Source organism: Carcharhinus amblyrhynchos, chromosome 9, assembly GCF_965287045.1.
Source record: "Carcharhinus amblyrhynchos chromosome 9, sCarAmb.v2.hapA, whole genome shotgun sequence".
NCBI classification, from domain to species: Eukaryota; Metazoa; Chordata; class Chondrichthyes; order Carcharhiniformes; family Carcharhinidae; genus Carcharhinus; species Carcharhinus amblyrhynchos.
In genome coordinates this window covers 35,351,297-35,374,275 of record NC_137332.1, presented here as the reverse complement: position 1 = coordinate 35,374,275, position 22,979 = coordinate 35,351,297, and the positions used below count along the sequence as shown (strand labels likewise).

At 40.9% G+C, this 22,979-nt stretch overlaps 1 protein-coding gene across 1 annotated transcript in view; it reads left to right on the top strand.

Annotated features, from left to right (window-relative positions):
- Window positions 1-17,019: 17,019 nt before the first annotated feature.
- The window catches only part of pik3r3b (phosphoinositide-3-kinase, regulatory subunit 3b (gamma)), a 527,353-nt gene continuing 521,393 nt past the window's right edge, over window positions 17,020-22,979 (top strand). Inside the window, exons 1-2 of the mRNA XM_080195434.1 lie at window positions 17,020-17,218; window positions 17,647-18,319. Coding sequence (XP_080051560.1) covers window positions 18,007-18,319 — 313 coding nt within the window. The 5' untranslated portion in view covers window positions 17,020-17,218; window positions 17,647-18,006. The remainder of the gene's footprint in view (window positions 17,219-17,646; window positions 18,320-22,979) is intronic.

The following is a 22,979-nucleotide window of genomic DNA, read 5'->3' as shown; positions in this document are numbered from 1 at the left end:
ACTCCGAAACAGCTTGCCTGCCTAACTTGGGACCTAGTCATCAATCTAATCTTGCCCATCTCTAATTTCCCTTCAGAAGGGCAGTTTGAGGAATGGTAATAAATGTTGGCATAGCCAGTGATGCCCACATCTCATGAACTAATACATTATTTAAAAAACTATATTGAGCCTTTCAGGTTATGTTCAAATTAATGCTTATAACTGAATTTTCTTTCTCTCTCTTCTATTCTTTGTAATAGATGCAAGATGCTAAGAAGTTGAAAAAAATCCAGACTTTATAACATCTTTCACGAACTTCCGAAGCAATTCACAGCCAATAAAATATTTTTCAAGTGAAGTCGCTGCTGCAATTAATGCAAGGTTCCACAAACAGCAATAAGGTGAATGATTTGTCTTTGGTAGTGTTGGTTGAGGGATAAATATTGCCCAGGACACTGTGATAACTTTCTGATTTTTTGGATAGTGCTCTGGGATCTACCTGAAAGGGCAGATGACAGGCAGCCTTTGTTTCACATCGTAACCAAAACACAGCAACTCAGACAGTGCAGCATGTCTTCAGAATATTACTGCCTCGAATATACCTTCAAAACTCCAGAGTGTGGCTTGAAGTCAATCCTTTGACAGAGAATGCTACTACTTGACATAAATTCAGAAATCTGCTAATCTTGAGAATTCTTAAAGATCCTACTACCACTGGACATTCTGGGCAGATTTTCATATTATTATTATGCTGTTCTCATGTTTAAATGGATCAGTGGCCTGACAATTTTTTTTTAATGTCTAGCTTGCCATTGAGGTCTGTCTCTTCTGGTTTTCAGATAGACCATGACTTGGGCAGCCAGTGTTTCAGTCAGAAACTAGGACAGATCTTGTTGTCAGATTTAAATGGAACTTGAGTAATGTAGTTGGCTCTTCTAAACAGATTCCGTGTCAACGTAGATTCCGTGGTTTGATCTACAATCCATGGATAATGCTGGTCAGAAAATGGTAATTCGCTGCTCTACTTAAAAGGGTCATAAAAGTAAAGCTAGAAGCTAATCTGGCTATTACTTAATGTTCATTCTGTTTGCAATTTTACATCCTCAAGGGTTCTGTACACTCTATTGACACCACTTCCACATCTCCCTATTAAGTCACTGCTGCAGGGCTACTTAATTTTTCTGTTTCTTTTTTCTTAGGCAGTCCCTAGGGATCAAGGATGACTTGCTTCCATTCCAGTCTCTTGGGTTCTGAAATGGTTGATGAGTCCATTGAGTGATTTGCAGACTCTGCCACATGAGGCAGGTGGTGTTTGAAGGGTTGGTTAGATGGGTTGTTTGAGGGTTGTGCTCTTCTTCCAAAGCCTTGACTTTGCCACTGCATGTTCCTGACAAAGCTTCTTGTTGTGCTCGGTGCCTTCCCAATGAGCTTTCTCCATTTTGAGCAGCCACAAGCCAGGGTCTCAAACAGATCAACAGGGATGGTTGACCTTTTCTGGGATGATAGAGGTGAAGTCACCATGGTCCCAGATGACCATAGTCTGCTTTCCTCTTTGAGGGGGAGAGCTAACTGGTGGTGATTTAACCTGAGGATCACCACACTTCAGGTGAAGGGCAAAGTTGAGAAGGGGGATCCTTCATGGTTGAGAGGGGGAGACACAATGGTGTAGTGGTTAGCACTGCTGCCTCACAGTACCAGGGAACCGGGTTCAATTCTGGCTTGGCTCGCTGTTTGTGTGGAGTCTGCATGTCCTCCCTGTGTCTGCGTGAGTTTCCTCCGGGTGCTCTGGTTTCCATCTACAGTCTGAAAGACATGCTTGTTAGGTGCATTGGTCATGCTAAATTTTCCTTCTTTATACCCAAAAAGTGTGATAAGTAGGGGATTTTCACAATAACTTTATTACAGTGTTAATGTAAGCCTACTTGCGACACTAATGTTACGGTTTAGGTCAAAAAATCCAAAGAGTTCTCTGGACCCCACCTGAATCATAAGTTTTGCATCTTGAATTTGATTAGGATAAGCATGAGATGTTTCATTTCAGGTATGATTCAAGCGACCCACTTGGGAGCTTTTATCAAACAAAGTTTAATTAAGAATATAGTTAACATGTATAATAAGAAAATTAGCAAGAACTTTTATCAATTACAAACAAAAAAAACACAATAATGTATAACCCTTAGTAAATATGTATAAGCTGTCCTAATCAAGCAAACCTCCATAAACAACCCATTAATCAGGTTCAACACAGCATAGACTAAGGCTCACGTGATACTGGGATTAAGTTCTTTGGTCGAATTCTGCAGTCAAATGCTTTTGAGACTCAGAACAATTTGAAGACAAGACACCAGAGAGTCTCTGGTCCAGACCCCAACAACAAATTTTCTATTCCAGGAAGACTTTCAGCTAAGCAGCAGAATTTCCCAAAATCAGGAAGAGAGAGAGATTGCTTTCTGTCTGATGTCCACGCCTTCTAATCTAAAAACACTGCTGCCAGCCTTTCAAGAAAAAATAATCCTGAAAGGCTGCAGAGTGAAGGTATGCCCCCAGTCAAGTAAGAAGATGTCATCCGTGACTTTGATTATTCATTGCTTACAGATTTATATTAGTTTTATGAAAAATGATTGGACAAGCGGCTCTTTCTGTGTCATTGATCTTCTATGTTTCGGTGTGTTGTTGTAATGAGTGAAGATACTGAGTGAAGCCGTGTTATTTTACTGGGTTCGAAGTGGAGTTTAGATGGAAAGAAAAAGCACCAAATAATAAATTTTCAATGCTAATCTTGTCTCTCAAACTTTATGCAGATTCTTGCATTGCAGAATATTTTCCACATACTCTCCACCCCTACCCTGTGATCTCATGTTGCTGTGCTAATGCATATATTTCTCAAAAGCTTGTTCTGTAACACATTGGTTACTGCCTCGCAATGTGATTAGCACCTAGGAAAAGTCCTCTTTGATGGAATGTGCCTATGCAGTGAGAGCTCAGTGCTTAAAATATATTGAAATGTATTTTTCTCGTAAGATTGTCCATTCAACATAGAATTCAGACATTAATTTGAAATTCGGGGGATGCCTTTTTTCATGTAGCAGAAGTTCTCTCTATGGAGTTGAATGTTTTATATGGCCATAAAGTAAAGACCAAGACAACTTCCAGCATTCCAAAGCAAGCACCATGTGGATACTTGGCTGACCAGCCAGCCTTTAGAATAATGTTCTCCAAGCAGTGGATTTATCACGGTCCTCGTCTTGGAACTGACTGGAGTGTTTGGCTCGTGCTCATATTATGCTGATAGAGAGATAATCCCTGATGAGAACCAGCTTTCTACAGTCCGTAGAACAAAATAGGCTACTTAGCCTAACAAGCTGCTCTTCTCATTCCTAAAAGACACCTTGTTGTTACATTCTTCTATTTGATGTAAACATACCAATCATGCAACAGTGATTGATTAAACAATAATTGCTATTTGAAAATAAGACTATATACTAACAATATTAACTGGGAGGACTGAGTTTGCACGTCTGACTTTGACTGCTGCTTCTGCAGACAGAGTTCAGCTCAAGGGATTATTACATCACACCCTTTGTCGGTGATGATGGTGGACAGCAGTTTTGATTATAAACCCTTAAAGGTACATGCACATCATGTCACAACACTAGTTGCCTCTTGAAATTGTTTATTCAAATTCACTCCCAAAACCTTTCTTGCATCTATGAAGTCAGAAAAGTCGTGCCCCCCCCCCCCCACAACCCCACCATTTCCCTTCTTGCTGCAAATGTTCTCATTCTTAATTTGCGTGAAACTCTTTGAAACATGACTGAACCCTGTAGCAGACCTAATTCATTTGTCAGTGGTGTATTTGCATACAGATAATTTTTGTTCGGTAAGAAATTTAAAACTTCAAAAACATTATTCTTCCATGCAATGAAAGGCAGACACAGAACACAATTTGTCTTGATTTTAATTTCGAAAAAATCATCAACATGCTCCATGGAGATGTAAACAAAATGAATGCCAAGCAAAGGAAGGATTCAGTAGAAGGATTGGCAGTGGTGTAATCTTCAGCCAGAGAGTGGTGAATCAGTGGAACTCTTTGCTGCAGAAGGCTGTGGAGGACCGATCATTGAGTGTCTTTCAGCCACAGATGGATAGGTTCTTGATTAATAAGGGGATCAGGCATTCTGAGGAGAAGGCGGGAGAATGAGGTTGAGAAAAATATAAGCCATGCTTGAATGATGGAGCAGACTCAATGGGTCATGTTACTAATTCTGCTCCTATGTCTTACATCTTATGGTGTGGTGGTGTTGTTGCTGGACCAGTAACTTAAAGATCCAAGGTGGGGTCTGGGTTTGATTCCTGCCACAAACGTGAAAGTTTAATTCAGTACAAAAATCTGGAATTAGAAGTCTAATACAGACAATGAATCCATTGTCAATTGTAAAAACCCATTTTGGTTCACTGGTGGCTTTTCAGAAAGAATACCTTCTATCCTTACCTAATCTGGCCTACATGTGACTCCAAACCCAAAGTACTGTGGTTGATTCTTAACTGCCCTCTGAAATGGCCTAGCAAGCTATTCAGAGCATGGGTAAATAAATGCTTGCAGCGAAGCCCATAGTCCCATGAATGAATAAAAAAAGTCTCCAAAATCTTAGACAAAGAATTGAATTTTAAAGATTTTCTTAAGAAGGAGGTGGAGAGGATGAGGGATTTAAGGGTAAGATTCTGAAGAGTGGGATATCATCACAACTGTTGGGAAAAGACTGAGTGGGAAGTTGTACAAGAAACTAGAGTCAGAGGAATCAAGAATATGGAAGATGTGGAGCTGGTAAGACTGAGGAGGTTAAACTAGAATGTTAAAGTTGAAACCCTGGGAAACCAACATGCAGGTCAGTGAGGTAACGGGTGAGCAGGACTTGATGTGGATGTGAAACTATAATAAAGTCAGATTGAACTCTGAGAAGCCAAAAGGCAATGTGAATTTGAACAGTGAATACAGATTGCATACGTTGAAACAAAGCATTCCTAACAAACTGGGAGGTATGAATCTTCAAGGCCAGAGGCTTGGAGATAACTGTTCAAAGATACAAGTATATGGCTCCATATCTGTAGAAGCCTCTTTGTCTAGAAGGGCATTGAAAATGTAATGAGCGGAAAGGGTGATAGTGCTTCCTGTTTGTGATGAGTGTGTTACAACACAGAAACAGCCACTGGTGTTTACTGTTGAAATGACACAAATCATACTAATCACATGTAATTTAATTCATATTTAATCATAGGATATAATGTTGGAATTGTATAATACATTGGTGAGGCCACCATGAGAGTGTGCAATTCTGATCACCACGTTATAGAAGGAATGTAATTCCTCTCAACAGAGTGCAGAGGAGGTTTACAAGAATATTGCCAGGGCCAGAAAAGTATAGCTCTGAGGAGAAATTGGATAGGTGGGGTTATTTTTCTTGGAATAAGGAAGGCTGAGGGGTGACTTGACTGAGGTGTACAAACTTATGAAAGGATGAGATAGTGGACAGGGTAAAATTGTTTCCCTTGGCGGAGAATTCTATAACCAGGGGACATAGATTCAAGGTAAGTGGCAGGAGATGTAAAGGGAACATGAGGAAGAACTTTTTTTATGCAGAGGATAGTGGGTGTCCGAATTCACTGCGTGAGTTGGTGCTGGAGGCAGAGTCATAGAGGTTTACAGCATAGAAACAGGCCCTTCAGCCCGACTTGTCCATTCCGCCCAGTTTTTACCAGTAAGTTAGTCCCAATTGTCCGCATTTGGCCCATATCACTCTACACCAATCTTACTCTTGCAACTGTCTAAACGCTTGTTAAAAGACAAAACTGTACCCACCTCTACTACTACCTCTGGTACCTTGATCCAAACACTCACTACCTCTGTGTGAAAAAAGTGCCCCTCTGGATCCTTTTGTATCTCTCCCCTCCCACTTTAAATCTATGCCCTCTAATTTTAGACTCCCCTACCTTGGGAAAAGGTGTTGACTATCTTCCTTATCTATGCCCCTCATTATTTTATAGACCTCTATAAGATCACCTCAAGCTTCCTGCGCTTCAGGGAAAAAAGTCCCAGTCTATCCCACCTCTCCTTATAACTCAAACCATTAAGTCCCTGTAGCATCCTAGTAAATCTTTTTTGCACTCTTTCTAGTTTAATAATATCGTTTCTATAATAGGTGACCAGAACTGTACACAGTATTCCAAATGTGGCTTTGCTAATATCATGTACAACTTCAACAAGACATCCCAACTCCTGTATTCAATGTTCTGACCAATGAAACCAAGCATGCTGAATGCCTTCTTCACCATTCTGTCCACCTGTGACTCCACTTTCAAGGAGTTATGAACCTGTACCCTTAGATCTCTTTGTTCTATAATTCTCTCTAAAGACCAACCATTAACTGGGTAAACCCTGCCCTGGTTTGATCTACCAAAATGCATTACCTCACACTTATCTAAGTTAAGCTCCATCTACCATTCATCAGCCCACTGGCCCAATAGATCATGATCCCATTGTAGTCCTAGATAATTTTCTTCACAGTCCACTATGCCACCAATCTTGGTGCCATCTGCAAACTTACTAACCATTCCTTCTATATTCTCATTCAAATCATTAATATAAATGATAAATAACCCTAAACTTTTTTTAAGAAGTACCTGGATCTGCTCCTTCTGTGTTGTTAGCTACAGAGCCATGGGCCAGGTGCAGGAAGGTGGGATTCAAAAGAGGATCTTGGACTGGCATAGATAGGATGAGCCGAATGGCCTCCTTCTGTGCTGTAACTTTTCTGCAATTCTCTTGTTCTATTCACTTGCCCTGTCCACTTCTCTCTTCAACCCTGTTTTCTACGTTCAGTTATCCATCCTGAACATTGATATAATTTCTGACTCAGCTATAATACCTGGTTTGAATTCCCTCATAATTATCTGTGCAAAGATCTTTATGTTCTCTTTTAAATTTCTTAAACTTAATTTTGCATCTATGGCCCCTCATTCTTCAGATGCTAACTAACTTTGGAAAATATGTCCGCTTTGCCAACCATGTAAAATCTCCCCAGAATTGTAACATCTTGTATTATAATTATTTCTTTTCATTCTCCCTAATGGCAATATTTACCCCTATTCTTGTGTAAGCCTTTTCATTCAGGGTGGCACAGTGGTTAATACTGCTGCCTCAGTGCCAGGGACCTGCGTTCAATTCTGGCTTGGGTGACTGTCTGTGTGGAGTTTGCACATTCTCCCTATGTTTACGTGGGTTTTCTCTGGGTGCTCCGGTTTCCTCCCACAGTCCAAAGATATGCAGGTTAGGTGGATTGGCCCTGCTAAATTGTTCCTTAGTGTCAGGGGATTAGCAGGGTAAATATGTGGGGTTACGGGGATAGGGCCTTGGTGCAATTGTTATCAGTGCACATTTGATGGACAATATGGCCTCCTTCTGCACTGTATGGATTCTATGATTCACCTTATTAATATTCCCTACAGTAAGAAGTCTCACAACACTAGGTTAAAGTCCAAAGGTTTATTTGGAATCACAAACTTTTGGATTGTTGCTCTTTCATCTGGTGAGTAGTGCTCCAAAAGCTCGTGATTCCAAATTAACCTGTTGGACTTTAATCTGGTGTTGCGAGACTTCTTACTGTGCCCACCCCAATCCAACACCAGCATCTTCACATCATCATTTTCAACAGTGATGGCCTTTAAGGGATCAGTGTTCAGAGGGTCATGTGGCCTGTTCAACTAATTGTGTTGAAGCATGCAAATCCTGGAGCTGAGTTTAGGCTGTCCCAGGCAGTCTAGGTTATGGAGTCAAAGTAATCGGTAGCATCATTCTCACGGTCTATAAATCATTATTATAATTAATAAATGGAGTGACAACAAAACTATCTGATGTTGCCACTCCATCTACTATATTACACCTACCTTAAGGACATTTAAACAGCTTTTTTGGAAGCTGTACTGGTTTCATAAGGGGTCTTGTGTTGAAATGGGTAGTAACCCTGCCTCTGAGTCAGAAGCTCCTAGTTTGAGTCTCACCCCAGTACTTGATGGCCAAGGAAGTTCATACAACAGCCAACAGTCTGAGTATCACCTCACAAAATCCCTCCAACATGCCAATGGCGGGCAGTAAGAGTGGAAGAGACTACTGGTCAGCCATGATTGATGTGGAGTGTCATCCCTCAAGCTATAAACCTCTGCTGACTAGCTAGTGACTTGTTCTAGGAAAGACCTCCCTATGAGAACAAGTGAAAGACTGCCTTGAGCATCAATAGATACGGGATTTGGGAGGAGAAACAACAATAATGAGTTAATTTTTGTATTGTTATGATTTGCAGCTGAACAGAAACACTGGTCAATGCAGGGATTAAACCCATTACTAGTTGAACCATGCTGTAATCAGCTCAGCTGAACAGCCAATAGCTGCATGTCCAACAGATTGATGTGACATATCTAGTGTGTGGATGATGAGAGTTGTCATGCTTCCCACTTTGTGAGCTAGTCTGCTTCTCATTTTCAGCCTGCACCGCTGGCTAACAGCTAGTTGTAAACATGAGCCAAATGTGTAAGTCTTCCTCTATCACTATAACCTCAAGAGGGACAAGTCCTCGGCTATTCCTCCTCATGATGACACACGGAAAGTGCATTCCTCACAGAACCCTCCCAAGCTAAAACTTTAGAGAACGCTGAGGAGTTTGGCCTCCAGACATGGATTATGTTGGTCCATTGACATATGGACATGCCCTGGTACTTGTGTCCTAGCTATGGGTGAACAGTTCCACTGATTTATGGATATTCTGGGGAGTGTTGAAAGCTAAAAGAATGAACTGACAAAAAATCTGGAGTGGAGCCCAAAGATGGGCTAATATCTAAATATGACATCTTTCCAGCAAGTTCTGTAACCAAGCCCATGTCAAACATAATGCTCTGTATTCCTTTGGATTAAACAGTGGAGGTTGCAAGACATTTGACACTTGACAGACCAGGGACTCCATAAATTTTGCCCTAGCTTGTGCCCTGGAGAGGACATTGCAGTTTTGCTGCAGGGCATTAACACAACATGGGAGGCAGCAGTTACGAGGAATGAGCTCAACTTGCTTGGAGTAGAGAATTAATACAATGGGCTGTCTCTGATGATGGGGTGGCGTACCATTGTGACACATTGATCAGTCACTGCCCACCTTAGGTCAGGCAGACCCAACCAGCAAGGTATTGATGTACCACAGTCCATCTGGATCAATGGGTACTTGGAGCTCAGAGTGTGTCCTGAACAAGTGGACAGAATCCATTGCACCATCACAAACAAACCAGTTGCACCAGCATTCCATACTGACATCCCCCCGTCCCCCTTCTCAGCAGCAAATTCCTCATTCCTCTAAGCAGTTTGGTCTGATCATCAGTGTCAGGAAGTCGTGTTGTGGTCCAGGATGTTGTCATACCACCATCTATTAGCACTGACAATGTGACACTGGAGGTTGTTGTTTTCACAAATCAAGGCTCTACAATTACCAACAATATGTTGCTTGCTGCTGAAAGCAGTACGTGCATTGCAAAAACTAAACAAGTGTGAAACAAGAGTAATCTGATTGCGAATACCAAACTGTGCGTTTACTAAGCCTGTGTCCTTGCTGCGTACCTCTACAGTAAGAAGTCTCACAACACTAGGTTAAAATTCAGCAGGTTTATTTGGAATCATGAGCTTTCGGAGCACTGCTCCTTCATCAGGTGAGTGTCCACCCCAGTCCAATGCTGTTTCCACATCATGTGCACCTCTACAGCAGTGAGACCTGGATAATATATGCAAGGCAGGAGAGAAAGCTGAACAATTTCTACATTCACTGTCTCAGACATACAGTCAGCATCTTTTGGCTGAACAAGGTCACCAACTCTGAGGTTCTGGAGCATGCTAATTCCATCACCATACACTCCTTGCTCAGCCAATGACATCTGTGCTGGCTCAGCCACATTCACTGGACGAATGACAGTCATATGCCCAAAGACCTTCTGTACGGTGAACAGGTTACTGGGTCATGACCTCTTGGGCATTCATACATTCACTACCAGGATACCTGCAAGTGAGATATGAATATGGCGCTGACCCTGACAACCAGGAGGTTGGCACCAACAGCCATGATGTCTGGAGGCTGGCTGTTTGGAAAGGCATTGGAACAAGCGATTGGAAAGGGAAACATCAGCCAGCTGAGAAAAGCTCCTAGAGAAAAGAGAGGCCAGCGAATCCAGGCACTGTCTTTCTCTGCAGCCAATATGACAGAAACTGCCATGCCAGAATGGGGCTTCTGCAGATTGCCAATGACTGGGTTTATATTGTATTAAATAGTTCTTTCAATACTTGGGCTGTGGCTTTACCCATTAATAATTCAACCAAGTTTTCTTCTTATCAATTCTCATTCCTGAAACCTTCCCTTACCTAAATTTAAAAGTGTGTTTTTAACTTCCCATTTTACCTCATACCTATGATCAAATTCAGTCATATTATGGTCACTGTATATAACATGCTCTCTCGCTCATTAAATCCAGCATTGCCTGTTCCCTTCTTAGTTATAAAATGGATTGTTCAAAGAACCTGTGCTGAATGTATTCTAGAAATGTATGACTGCATAATTCAAAACTTCAGCACCTGTTTTTTACGTGCTACACAAATGCTGTTTTAATTCCAAAATGGCGTTCTAGATACATGTGCATTCTGGTACAATTCAGCCAGCTGCCATTTTGGTAAGGGCATTAGCATGGGTACAGAGACTGTCTGCTGAGTAAGCGAACTGGGATGTCAATCTTACTGATGCTGATTTAACGCCAGTACTGCCATTTTGGAGCTCATTGCATCTTTCCTCCAGATGTGGGTGTAGTAGCTTGCATTCCCTTTGGACTGTGTGGTAGGCAGAATGGCACAGTGCAGGACATCATCTGTAAGAGGGAGCAAAAGGAAGGATGGAAGAGGATTCTCGGCAGGAATCCATACTTGCCCACAGTGTTCAGAAAGCATGTCTCTTACCTTAGCCTCAGCAAGGCACATTGGGCCATAGCTAGCACTGGAAAGCAATGAGCTACTGGGATTATGACAGTATAAAGCACACTTAACTGCTCTTACCACTGCCATTCCCCAGTGCGGTGCCACAGCAATCCTAGCGACCTGAAGGGGGGTAGTTTGTTGGAATATTCTGACATCCTGCAAGCTCTATGAGCACTCTACTCCACGGCCTTGATAGCAGCGGCATTACCATTGTCCAGCTACCCTGTGTCTCACCATGTGTGGATCCCTCTTCTTTAGTAACCTTTAAATTACACACGGTGTTAGTATCTGAGCTGGTGGCTATAAGGATGAGACCATGTGATGGTGTTTCTTCTTCATTCCCAGCATCCTGTTCTTCCACCTCTCTCTGCCTAGCCAGGTCAGTTCTTGGGTGCCAGAAAGGGTACGGTTGTGCTGAGGGGAGGAGTGGAAAGAAAGAAGTGCATGCATATCTGCAGCATGTCATTCAGTAGATATTGTGGAATGAGGGAGAAGTGGGATATGAGCAGGCTGATGACATAAAGGTACCCTTACCTTTGGATTCAGTTGCACCACTTGCAATTGCTTCAGCAATTAGTACTGTTCCCTCTGGCTGGGTCTGCAAGCAAGAAGGGATTATGTTAGTGAGTGTCATGCAATCTGTTTGTGGTTGTCATGATTGAATACCTGGCAGTATATGCAAGCTGTGTGATGTGGATGTGAGATTTGCAACGGTGCTAAATATGTGAAGGTGAGGTGAAGGTATAAATGTTATGCACGAAACATGATTAATAGCTGAGAGATGGGAGTGTGTTGATTGATTGATGACGTCTGAGGCACTTGGTGAGATATGGCATTTGAAGATGACTTTGACCCCCAAGTGAGCTAACTGAACTTGCAGCACTGCATCCAGGTCTTCTGGGCTTGGCCCCTAGCAATGACCTCCACATATGCTCCAAATACCTTCTGTTTGCCTACAGGGCCTCCGGGCCCTCTGTCATAGTTGTCATCTCTCCTACTCAGAACTTCTTCAAGCAAAGCCTCTAGTAGCGGATAAGACAATCATAGCACATGTTCTCTCCTCTTTTGTGCCATATTTCATTCTTCCTTCATCTCAGAACCTCCCCCACAAATATTTCTAACCTCTGTCCAGCTAGAATGCACTTCCCCAGTCAGTCCTGCAGGCTAACTTTGTGATACTAGCCTTGCACAATCTTGGGTCCCATGCTGAGATGTGCAGCCTCAATAGTGTGGTTGGCACCGGCTTATTAAAAATTAATTCAAAGGATGTGGGTGTCATTGACTAAGCCAGCATTTATTACCCATCCCTGATTGTGGTTGATAAGGTTGTGAGTTGCCTTGGAACCTTGGCTAAATATAAAATCCTGCCCAGTGTACTCCATTAAATTTATCACCCTGGCTGCAATTTCTCTTCCGATCACTTTTGCTTCACCTTTTATTAATTGTACTGATCCACCATCTTTCCCACTGCACAAGTCTTTCTCAACATCTTACTGCCTAGACTTGTTACTTCTCAATGATGTCTTGCTGGTGGCCAGGTCTATTGAAAGGCTGCTACAGCAATTCTTGAAACTAAGTTTTTTTGCCTCTTGTAACTTTTTTTAACGCTAGCTGTATTTTTCTACCAAATTCTAATTTGGATATCTACATGATGGGCAGAAGGTCCTCTTTCTGTGCTGTAAAGCTCTATAATTGTGCCCATCTTACTCATAAGCTTTGCTGGTCTTTTCCTCATATTTTTCAATACCCCATGGATTTTCTCTTCCAACCACCCTCCCGCCTATCCCTTGCTATTTCATTTCTTTCCAACTGCAGTATATTGATCCTTTGATAAGGACATGGTGGACTGCTTGTTTTAGACAAGATCATCTTCCAGATACAGCTTTGCCTAACCCCAAAGGTAGAGCAGGAATCTGAAGCCCCATCCCACCTTCTGCTCTATTCTTTCAGCCTTTTCATTTCATTTCCATTTGTTGACAATTCTAATCTTCATCTTCTTGTGCCGTCCAATATGTGATATTGGAAGTAATCCAGAGATACATTTCCGATCTATAAATCGGAGTATCGAGTATAGAAGTTGGAGCCTTTATAAATCAGAGTATCGAGTATAAAAGTTGGACTGTTATGGTAAGGTTGTATAAGGCATTGGTGAGGCCAAATTTAGAGTATTGTGTACCGTTTTGGTCACCTAGTTACAGGAAGGATGTAAATAAGGTTGAAAGACTGCAGAGAAGGTTCACAAGGGTGTTGCCGGGACTTGAGAAGCTGAGTTACAGAGGGAGGCTGAATAGGTTAGGACTTTATTCCCTGGAGCATAAAAGAATAAGGGGAGATTTGATAGAGGTGTATAAGATTTTGATGGGTATAGATAGAGTGAATGCAAGCAGGCTTTTTCCACTGAGGCTAGGGGAGAAAAAAACCAGAGGGCATGGGTTAAGGGTGAAAGGAGAAAAGTTTAAAGGGAATATTAGGAGGGGCTTCTTCACACAGAGAGTGGTGGAAATGTGGAATGAGCTGCCGGATAAAGCGGTAAATGTGGGGTCACTTTCAATATTTAAGAAAAACTTGGAGGGGTTCATGGATGAGAGGGGTGTGGAGGGATATGGTTCAAGTGCAGGTCAATGGGACTAGGCAATAAATGGTTCAGCACAGACAAGAAGGGCCAAAAGGCCTGTTTCTGAGCTGTAATTTTCTATGGTTCTGTGGACATCTACCCTGGAGTTTCTGTTCCTTAGCCTAGGTCTTAACTGTATGAAATTTCTTTGCAATACCCCAAATTTACTCCAATCTATGTCACTGGCTCTCACATAAACTACAACTTTTGGCTGCCTGACCTATCATTCCAAAATTTTTTATGCTTGCTTCTTGCTGGCCTGAATCTTGTGATCTCAAAATCAATATAACATTCAGGATTCTGAATCATATCCAGAAACAAACTATCCAGCTTTTGATTATAGAATTCCCTGTAATTACCAGTTACCTCTTCTTAATACCTGCAATGTTTCCCCTAGGGTAATCACTTGCTTTGCAGTGCTGATTAGTCTCTCATGGTCATCCCCTCCCCCTTTTGTCCCCTATTATGTTCATAACTGCTACCTAAACAGGTATATCCAGTGAACAAATTCAATGCAAAAATCACCCCCTTTCTGGTACTTCCTGCTCTGTTTGCTAATGGTTGCTGAGCGAGTCCCTTTTGCAACTTCTCTACTCCTAAAGACCTTTAGGATGAATGTTGAGGAGTGCGATCTGTTGATTCTCAAGTTGTGCAACTTTCTGCTTGAGGAGTACAACTTTATATATTTGTATTCATTCTGCATGGAATGCAAACTCAAGACAGGACAACAACACACATCTCACACACAATATTCTCGAACTTATTTATGCAATATAAACTCTTAATATTCATTTAATTATTTCTATTCTTTCTCCAAATTAAGGGTAAGTTTTTCACTCAGAGGGTGGTGAGTGAATGGAATCGGCTGCCGTCAGTGGTGGTGGAGGCGAACTCGCTGGGGTCTTTTAAAAGACTTCTGGATGAGTATATGGGGTTTTATGGGATTGGGGGTTATAGATAGGTGTTGATGTGATCGGCGCAACTCGTGGGCCGAAGGGCCTGTTTGTGCTGTGGTGTTCTATGTTCTATGTTCAAATTATGACACGTCCTTAATGCATTTTGGAAGCATTCTCTGTCCTAAGCCTGAAGTTATTATGTAGTAAAATCCTATCAGTTTGGATAAATAATTGCTTAAATAAATATTTTGTTTTTTCTGGCTACAAGCCATCGTCATAGATAAACTTTTTTGTGGATGGAAAAAAAACTAGCAGGAGCTTTACACTATTAAAAAGAAAGCAACTGGCTTATCTATTAACATTAAACACTGGTGGTGATACCTTACACAATGTCCTGGCATACAATTCATTGGATCACAGGGTGTCCTGATGGTCACTTTGAGTGTGAGGGTAAAACCTCAGCATTTATCCACTCTGAAATGCATATATCTTTTAATCTATCCAATAACCTAGTGATCTAATCTGACTGCTACCAATTGGGTTTAATCATAAATTACTCCTAGAAGCTTTTTTTAAATAAATCTCTGATATCTATCTTAACCATGAAACCTATCTATCTGAACTATCAAACCTATCTATCTTAACCATCAAATTATAATTAGCAATGTCGAATTACCATGACACAACTGGATTACCTTTGCAACCTCTGATATTCATTCCGCTAGGTAATTCTATCAGATAATTTGCTCAAAGTTTAATTTTAAATGGTGTTGTGATCATGGAGGATAATTAACAATTGTTAGTTCATGACTTTACTATCTGGTTTCTGCTGTGATGATTTGGTAAGAGAAAATGGATTGATTACTCACCAGCTTGTGCATGACCTTTTAGAAAGCTGATGGTGTAAATGCTGAATTGGCCTGTACTGCTTGATGCAAGATTGTTGGGCTAGCCAAATGTGGACTTTAATCTCTTCTCAACAGAGGGTGATAAGCCCCAGAGTATTGCTCAATGAGGAGTTACACAGAGAGTGTTAAGCATTCAGATAGAGGCCATGATGAATATTATGTTCAAGATATCAATCTCAGTGTTCCTATCATAAGCACACCACACTTTTGGATGAGCTGAAATTTCTGAAGGTTAGAGACTGGGAGGCTAGCCAGGAGAACAGTCTGGAGTTTGGAATTGGAAGAAACGTGCATGAGGCTTTCAATGGCAGGTGGATTGAGGTAAGGGCAGAGACTGGTGGTGTTACAAAGTTGGAAGTAGGGGCAATCATGGTGATGGAGAGGGTACAGGATTGGAAGAGCACCTTGGCATAAATAGGCTGAAAAGGTTGCGAACAATCTGATTTGATCTGAGACAATGGTGGAGGAGGGTATTGGAGAAGCCTCAGGATATTGAGTATGTGGAGAGGATGATGCCTCCAGCCTTCTGAATGCTTTGTTCTAGTAAGTTATGCCTCAAAGATAATGTGGGATAACACAAAGGAATGGAGGGGTTAGTGGAAGTGTGGGCAGAGCATGTGAAATGTCAATGACAGTGGGTAACTAGATATCGAGACATTTACTCAGCATCCTTAGTTGGCAGATTTTATTCATATTACTAAAACACTTTATCAAAAAGAAAACCTTTCTACAAAAAGGAAAACACTTTGTTCTCACTAGGTCTGGTCCCTGCCCTGACCAGGAATGCAAGAAAATACAAAGGGTTGTGAACGCAAGTCAGCCTTCCATCCATTGACTCTGTCTACACTTCCCACTGCCTCAGGAAAGCAGCCAGCGTAATCAAGGACACCATGCACCCCGGACATTATCTCTTCCACTTCTTCCATTGAGAAAAAGATGAGTCATGTATCAATCAATTCAAGAACAGCTTCTTCCCTGCTGCCATCAGGCTTTTGAATGGACCTATAACACATTATGATCTTTCTCTACACTTTATTGGTAATTGCAACGCCACGTGCAGAATTTTGCTGTCCCACCTGCCACAGGAATCGTGACGGTTGGTACAGGACCATGCACATATCCATTGATCTTGGGTAGGATTTTCCAGTCTTGGGGCCAGAGTGGCTGGAAACTCCTGCTGTATATTCTCCACCTCCTCCTTGCCTTCTCCCCATGTACTCAATGAATTGTGTGCTTTATCTGTTTAAGCATGCAAGAAACAATACTTTACACTGCATACTGATCCATGTGACAACAATAAATCAATCAATTCAGTTAAGGTTCACTGCACACCATTCTCTTACCCCACCCCCCACCCAATATGCCAAAAGTTCCCCGCAGTCCCATGCTTCAATGCAACACGTTGCGGTTCGAACCCAGCAAGTGAAGTAGATGCGGCTCCTTTTCACAGGACGCACCCGCGCCTCTGCCCACATTCTGCAGTGCAATGACCGACTTTCACTTGCAATTTATCACAGGCGGGAGGTGTGGTTAGACACGTCACGCTATAAATACTGAGAATCAGGCTGGGGGAAAGTGACTGCGATGTACAGTCCGGACTGCAGACAGCCAGATTCTCCAAACATGTATCTAAAATAAAACAACTGCAATCAAAGCCCATGATAATGAGGGGGCGGCAGGCGTCACCTTCAGCACGCAGTGTGGGGAGACCAGCTCCCTGAGTCCTCACCACCAGGCGTGGACATCAGACCGGGAAATCGCCTAGCATTCAGAGGTATTTTTGTTCTTCAATGTTGTACACTGTAGACGTCTGGTATATATTTTTATTAATTGATTTTTTTGACGTGCTGTTTGCACTCAGGTTTTTTCTTGATGTTTTTAACTGAACTTTCTCTTCTTGACATCTGAATGTCCAGTGACATTGTGGGCTAGGTGCTTGCATAGTCTCCCCGGGTCTGAATGGGTTGAGAAGGCGGGTGTGTGTTCTTGGAGAGAATTGCCGTGGGACGGGGTGATATTGGTTGAATTCTCAGATAGACCTTCCTATCCCCCAAAATACTGTCAGTGTGTTTCAAAGACTTCCGTACAAACACCCCTAATGGCTTAGCAAATAATGTGCATATAGTGGGCGAGGGTCAAGTGGTCTGGTTGCCTTAGACCTGTTTAATAACCCTACTTTCCCTCCCCTTTCTCTCCATACAGTGTGTTTGGAGCACAGAAAGGACTTGAACGCGGGACGTCCGGATGGATTCTGCTTGATTCGGGATTGACTGTCTGGAAAAAAAAATCAGTAAAAGGGGATGAAAAGCCAATAAGCAGCCAACAGACGTTGGGAAGTTGAGCAGTGCCCAACAACTTGGCCGGAGCACCGTCGCAGTGAGTAGGATGGAGGTTGTAGCAAGTGGCGATTTCACACTACCTGAGAAACTAACAAGCTTTTGAGGTTGACCTTGGAGTTCCAGGGAAGAGATTCCAGGGTACCAGGTTCCCATCTTCTAATCCGCCCCCTTCGCCTTTTTCTTACTTTTCAAATCAGAATTAAATCCCTGCGATTGAAGAGCAATGTGCACCGAGGGTTTTCAGTACCGAGCTCTGTTCGAGTACAAGAAGGAGAGGGAAGAAGATATCAACTTATTGCCGGGTGACCTTCTGACTGTGAGCAAGTCGGTGCTGCTGACGGCGAATTACCAAGAGGGGGATGAGAAGAGTCCCAAGGGATGGCTAAATGGTGTCAACGAGAGAAACAAAGACAAGGGGGACTTCCCTGGGACCTATGTTGAGTTTGTTGGACCGGTTCGAATTGTGACCCCAACTCCCAAGCCAAGACCAAGACCAGTCCCTCCCACACCAGCCGCCAGCTCAGCTCCCACTAATGGTATGTGTTCCTCAAACAGCTCGCTCCATCCACTCTTTTTATTCAACTTTTAGAGCATTGAAATAGATTGTGGTTCCTGATGGAATTCGCAGCAATAGTTTTGACCCATTAGCCATCAATGAAGGGCATTTTGTCCAGAACAAAGTGGATGAAATTTAGTGCAATTTTGAATATTTAGTAGTTTAAAGGGAGAAGTCATTAGTTTATAATGGTGAGAGATGGCATAAAATTCAAGGATGAAAGTAATCTGACAAGGGTGGGGCTAATTTATGATTATCTCACCCTTTTGATTTTCAAAAAGAAGAATTGCCTGACTATCCTTGTCAAATTTGGGTCATTCTAACTAGATGGCTAGATAATGCATAAATTAAAGTTTTAAAATGGATTGATACATTTGTGCTAATATTCTAAAACACATATTTTAGAATCTTTAACATGACATTTTATTCTGACCTTGTGTGTTTTTGATAAACAAGTTTGAAAGTACTTGATTGCATTTCAGTATTCTGTCATCCAATTGTTGCATATAGGGTATTTTCCTATCCATTTCAGGTGTGGACTGTATGTGTTAGTCTTAGCGTACACCTTCAGATAGAGAGAAAACCGCACTTCTAACAGTAAACGTGTTCAGCTGCCTCACCAATTGTTTACCTGAGAAAGATATCAGTCTATTTATGTGGTTCAAAGAACTATCTCACTAACTATCTGCATTGATATTGGGCCATGGTAACATAAACTGGAGGAATACTGCACTATTGTACGACGTGTAAAAAGAGTACTGTTTAGTCTAAGGATGTGGTGTTTTTTTTAAAAAAAGCAACGTTCAAATTATACACAGCAAATCCATTCGAGCATTCATCATTTAAAGTTAAAGCAATAACAATGACTTGACATTTTATTAAAGCTCAGACATCTCCAGTTGCATGGCACCATTAAATAAGTATGGCATTGGTTCTATAATCTAACACACAGCTATGTGTTGCAAAGTTTCAGATATCTGTGCAAAGTTCAGTAAATCGTAATGTTGCTAGGGTTCCCATTTGTGAAATCAAACCAGAGCACCAATACATTTTCCAGGTGGTCTTATCTTTTCTCTCTATCACAGGACTACACAAATAATATATTTTTAATACTTTTTGAAAATATAACAAAATTATAATCCAGAGTCTTTAATTTAAAATCTGGAATAAGTTTGAATTCGCGCAAAGCAATTACAAGAGTTTCACTTTTAAGTAGTCAGAAAACAGATCCAAATTCAGAGTGTTCCCGTCAAAGGACCGTTGTAATGAAGCATTGGAAATACGTAAGAGAGTTTTATTCAAGTATATCTGTGGTAATCATCCCTCATTGAAGGATATCATCCTCAGTTCAATTTTGATGCAAAAGCAGTTTCTCATCCTTAAGTCCCACTTCCCTTCAGTAACATTCGGCCTAATTGTCCAACACTGGGGACTGTCATTTCAGTAAAGATGGGGTATTAAAGAAGCAAGATTTACCAGTATTTTCTTTTACAACTGTTAGGGTTTGGAACATGGTTTCAGGTACAAAACATACATGTTATATAAAATGATAAGTTGATCATAACAAAAAGCTCTATAGTTTCAGGGAGTTAAGTCAGTAATGTGGTGGGTTGAATAGCCCTTTGGGAGAATGTGCTGGATTAGGTGAGCAGGTTAGCATGGTGGAACGGAGTTGTGGCAACACAGATGACTTTTATGTGAAACAAATTAGCAAGCTATTGATAGTGACTGCGCTTTTTATTGGAGCTACCTAAAGTTAAGCCACTGTGATTTTTTTTTTTAAATCAGCTTTATGCCATAATTGCCATGTCACCATTGCAGTAAGTGCCTTGTGTTTTCAATAAAAGTGAGTTTATAAATGTGAACTAAACTCTGCAGTAGCAGTATTTCAGAAAAATTTAACTGCAGAGTGATGAAAGTACAGTACATGGCACAAATGTTCAGATATCTTTTTGAACATCGATGAAAGCATATCATTTGCTTCATGAGTTAGTAGGTAAGATATGAGGGCAGCAAGAGCTTGTGTACGAAACCGATTCCAGAAACTTTTTGATTTTGGAAGGTTGTTGCTTATTTATGAGGTGATTAAGTGAGATTTGGAGAGGATATTTTTAATCAATGTTATTCAAAAGCGAATGGCCTTCTTTGAGAACTGCAGCACCTCATGAAAAAATTTGGCCTTATTAAAAATGTGGAATGGTATTGGCAGTTCTGGATACTGTATGCGATTAGCGTGGACTTGTGCTAAAGATAGTGCCCCACTGTATTGAGACTAGAAGCCTGAATGCATCACAGCAGTTGAACACGGAAAATGGAGGCACTTGTGATTCTGATATGACATAATGGCAGTGGTCAATTTAAAAAAAATTGTGACAAATTATTTTATATTATTTATGTCAGCCGTTGTTTATATACTGATAATCAAAGGAGTATTCCACCTGGCTGAACAAAAATACTATTGAAGATATAAAATAAACAATTGTAAGAGAAAAGGTTCATTCTGTTGAAATAGATTGCTATGTTTTTTTAAGGTAAAATGGAAATGTTATGCTTCTGGTTTAGCAATTTGAAGAAAACAACTTGGATGTCAAATTCTCTAAATACCAGAGAAGATACATTTTCCTGACACATTAATATATTTATATATAAGAATTGAATGGGTTACCCAAAACTTTCTCTTAGCTGACCATTTGCATTCAATTTAATTTTCTAATGTGAATCTCTTTGTAAAAATCAGAAATAATAAATTACATTCTTACTTTTTCATCTGTCGAAGCTTGCAGACTGTTCTTGATAACAGAATTCCTTTCATGTACATTTTTAAAAAGCTGCCATATGTTTCAGGCTAGAAACAAAACTGACAATATTAACGCACACCATTCCAGTGAATAGTATTTTTATCGTTATTCTGAAGCATAAATTGGATACGAGAGGGCTTTGTGTCCACCTTTTTAGCTTTTGCATTGATCGACAGTGCAAACGTCTTTCATTCGGCATCATGGGAATCTTGCTTTTCTTAGTGCGTGGAGATTTGAGGAAGCAGAGAAATAAGGAATAGGACATTTTTCAAGTGGGACTGTGCCCTGCTAACAAAAGAGAAATGTATGTTTACCTATTGATTAGGAAATAGGAAATATTATCATTTGAGTGCCGTGCATTAGGGTTACATCTTTTACACTCCAATCAATAGAGTGGATTTCTTTTCCACTTCAGCAGGCAATTTGAAACCCTTTCCATTTGTATGTATTTGTGTTTTGGTCTTCCAATTTTAAGATTGCAGAACCATTTTTGCCTGAGACATTTATGTGTCGACAGATATCTTTTTGTACAAAATGTGCTAACAGTTAGGGTTCCTTTATAGTAATTGTATTTGAATGTTTCTACGTTATTTGCTTTTTGCTCTACGTTGATTTTCTGTAAATTCAAATGACTCATTTATTTTAATAACTTTCAGGTCAGTCGCTTATCTGGAAGGAAATGTTTTTTTTCTGATTAATTTAATTGACTATTCGGAAGAGGATTTGAAATTGATTTTAATTTGAAACCATTCAAATTAGAAACAGAATTTGCCGTATTTTGAATTCTATCTACCCACACCTATCATTTAAAACTGATCGTCATTGTGAAACCTGACCTGCAAAATTATAGTTCAGAATTAATTGATTCTTTTGATAAGCGTACAACTACTTTGTGCGTACTGCCCGTATATTATTGGAAATGCTCGCCAGTGGATGTGTAGTAGATTTAAGAACATCACAATCTAAGCCCTCCAATATGATATGGATCAATATTGTCTATGTTCACTTTATATGAACCTTTTGTGAAAATATAACTGATAGGGTGCAGCAGCTAAGTGCCTCTGATTTTCTTGAGCAATAAAAGCGCCAACTAAAATCTTATTTCTTCTTATAAGCAGTACTGCAAGGACATAAGTGAAATTAGTGGTTAGCACTGCTGCTTCACAATGCAAGGGACCCAGGTTCAATTCTTGGGTCGCTGTCTGTGCAGAGACTGCATGTCACCCTGTGTGCGTGTGGGTTTCCTCTGGGTGCTCCAGTTTCCTCCTACAGTCTGAAAGATGTGCTGGTTCAGTGCTAAATTCTCCCTCAGTGTAACCCAAACAGGCGCTGGAGTGTGATGACTAGGAGATTTTCACAGTAACTTCATTGCAGTGTTAATATAAGCCCACTTGTAACGAATAGATAAACTTTTTATATGGCAGCAACACATGGTAGCATATAAAGCTAGACTTCTATCTTTATCATTTACGTGATGAAAATTTTAATGCACTCAAAACCTATCCACTTACACAAAGTTAAAATTGAGTCCATAGAATCAATCCCACCGTTGGCAATAATTTACATCCCACTGCTTTGTATTTCATAAGACTGTTACTTGGCTTTGTTTTTGACTTTCTTTCATGTTTGACAGTGTGAATTGTAGCATATAAAGCACAAAATACTTGGCTGTCAAGGACCACTCTCAAAAGTTGATGGAATGTAGCATGCTGCCAGGTACCTATCTATCTGTCAATGTTGCGCTGAGTTGGCTGCTAGGAGGCAAAAAATGCAAATGTGAAATCTGAGGGGAGGCGCCAGAAAGATCTGAGAGCATGGAAAGAGAGTATCAGATAACTGGAC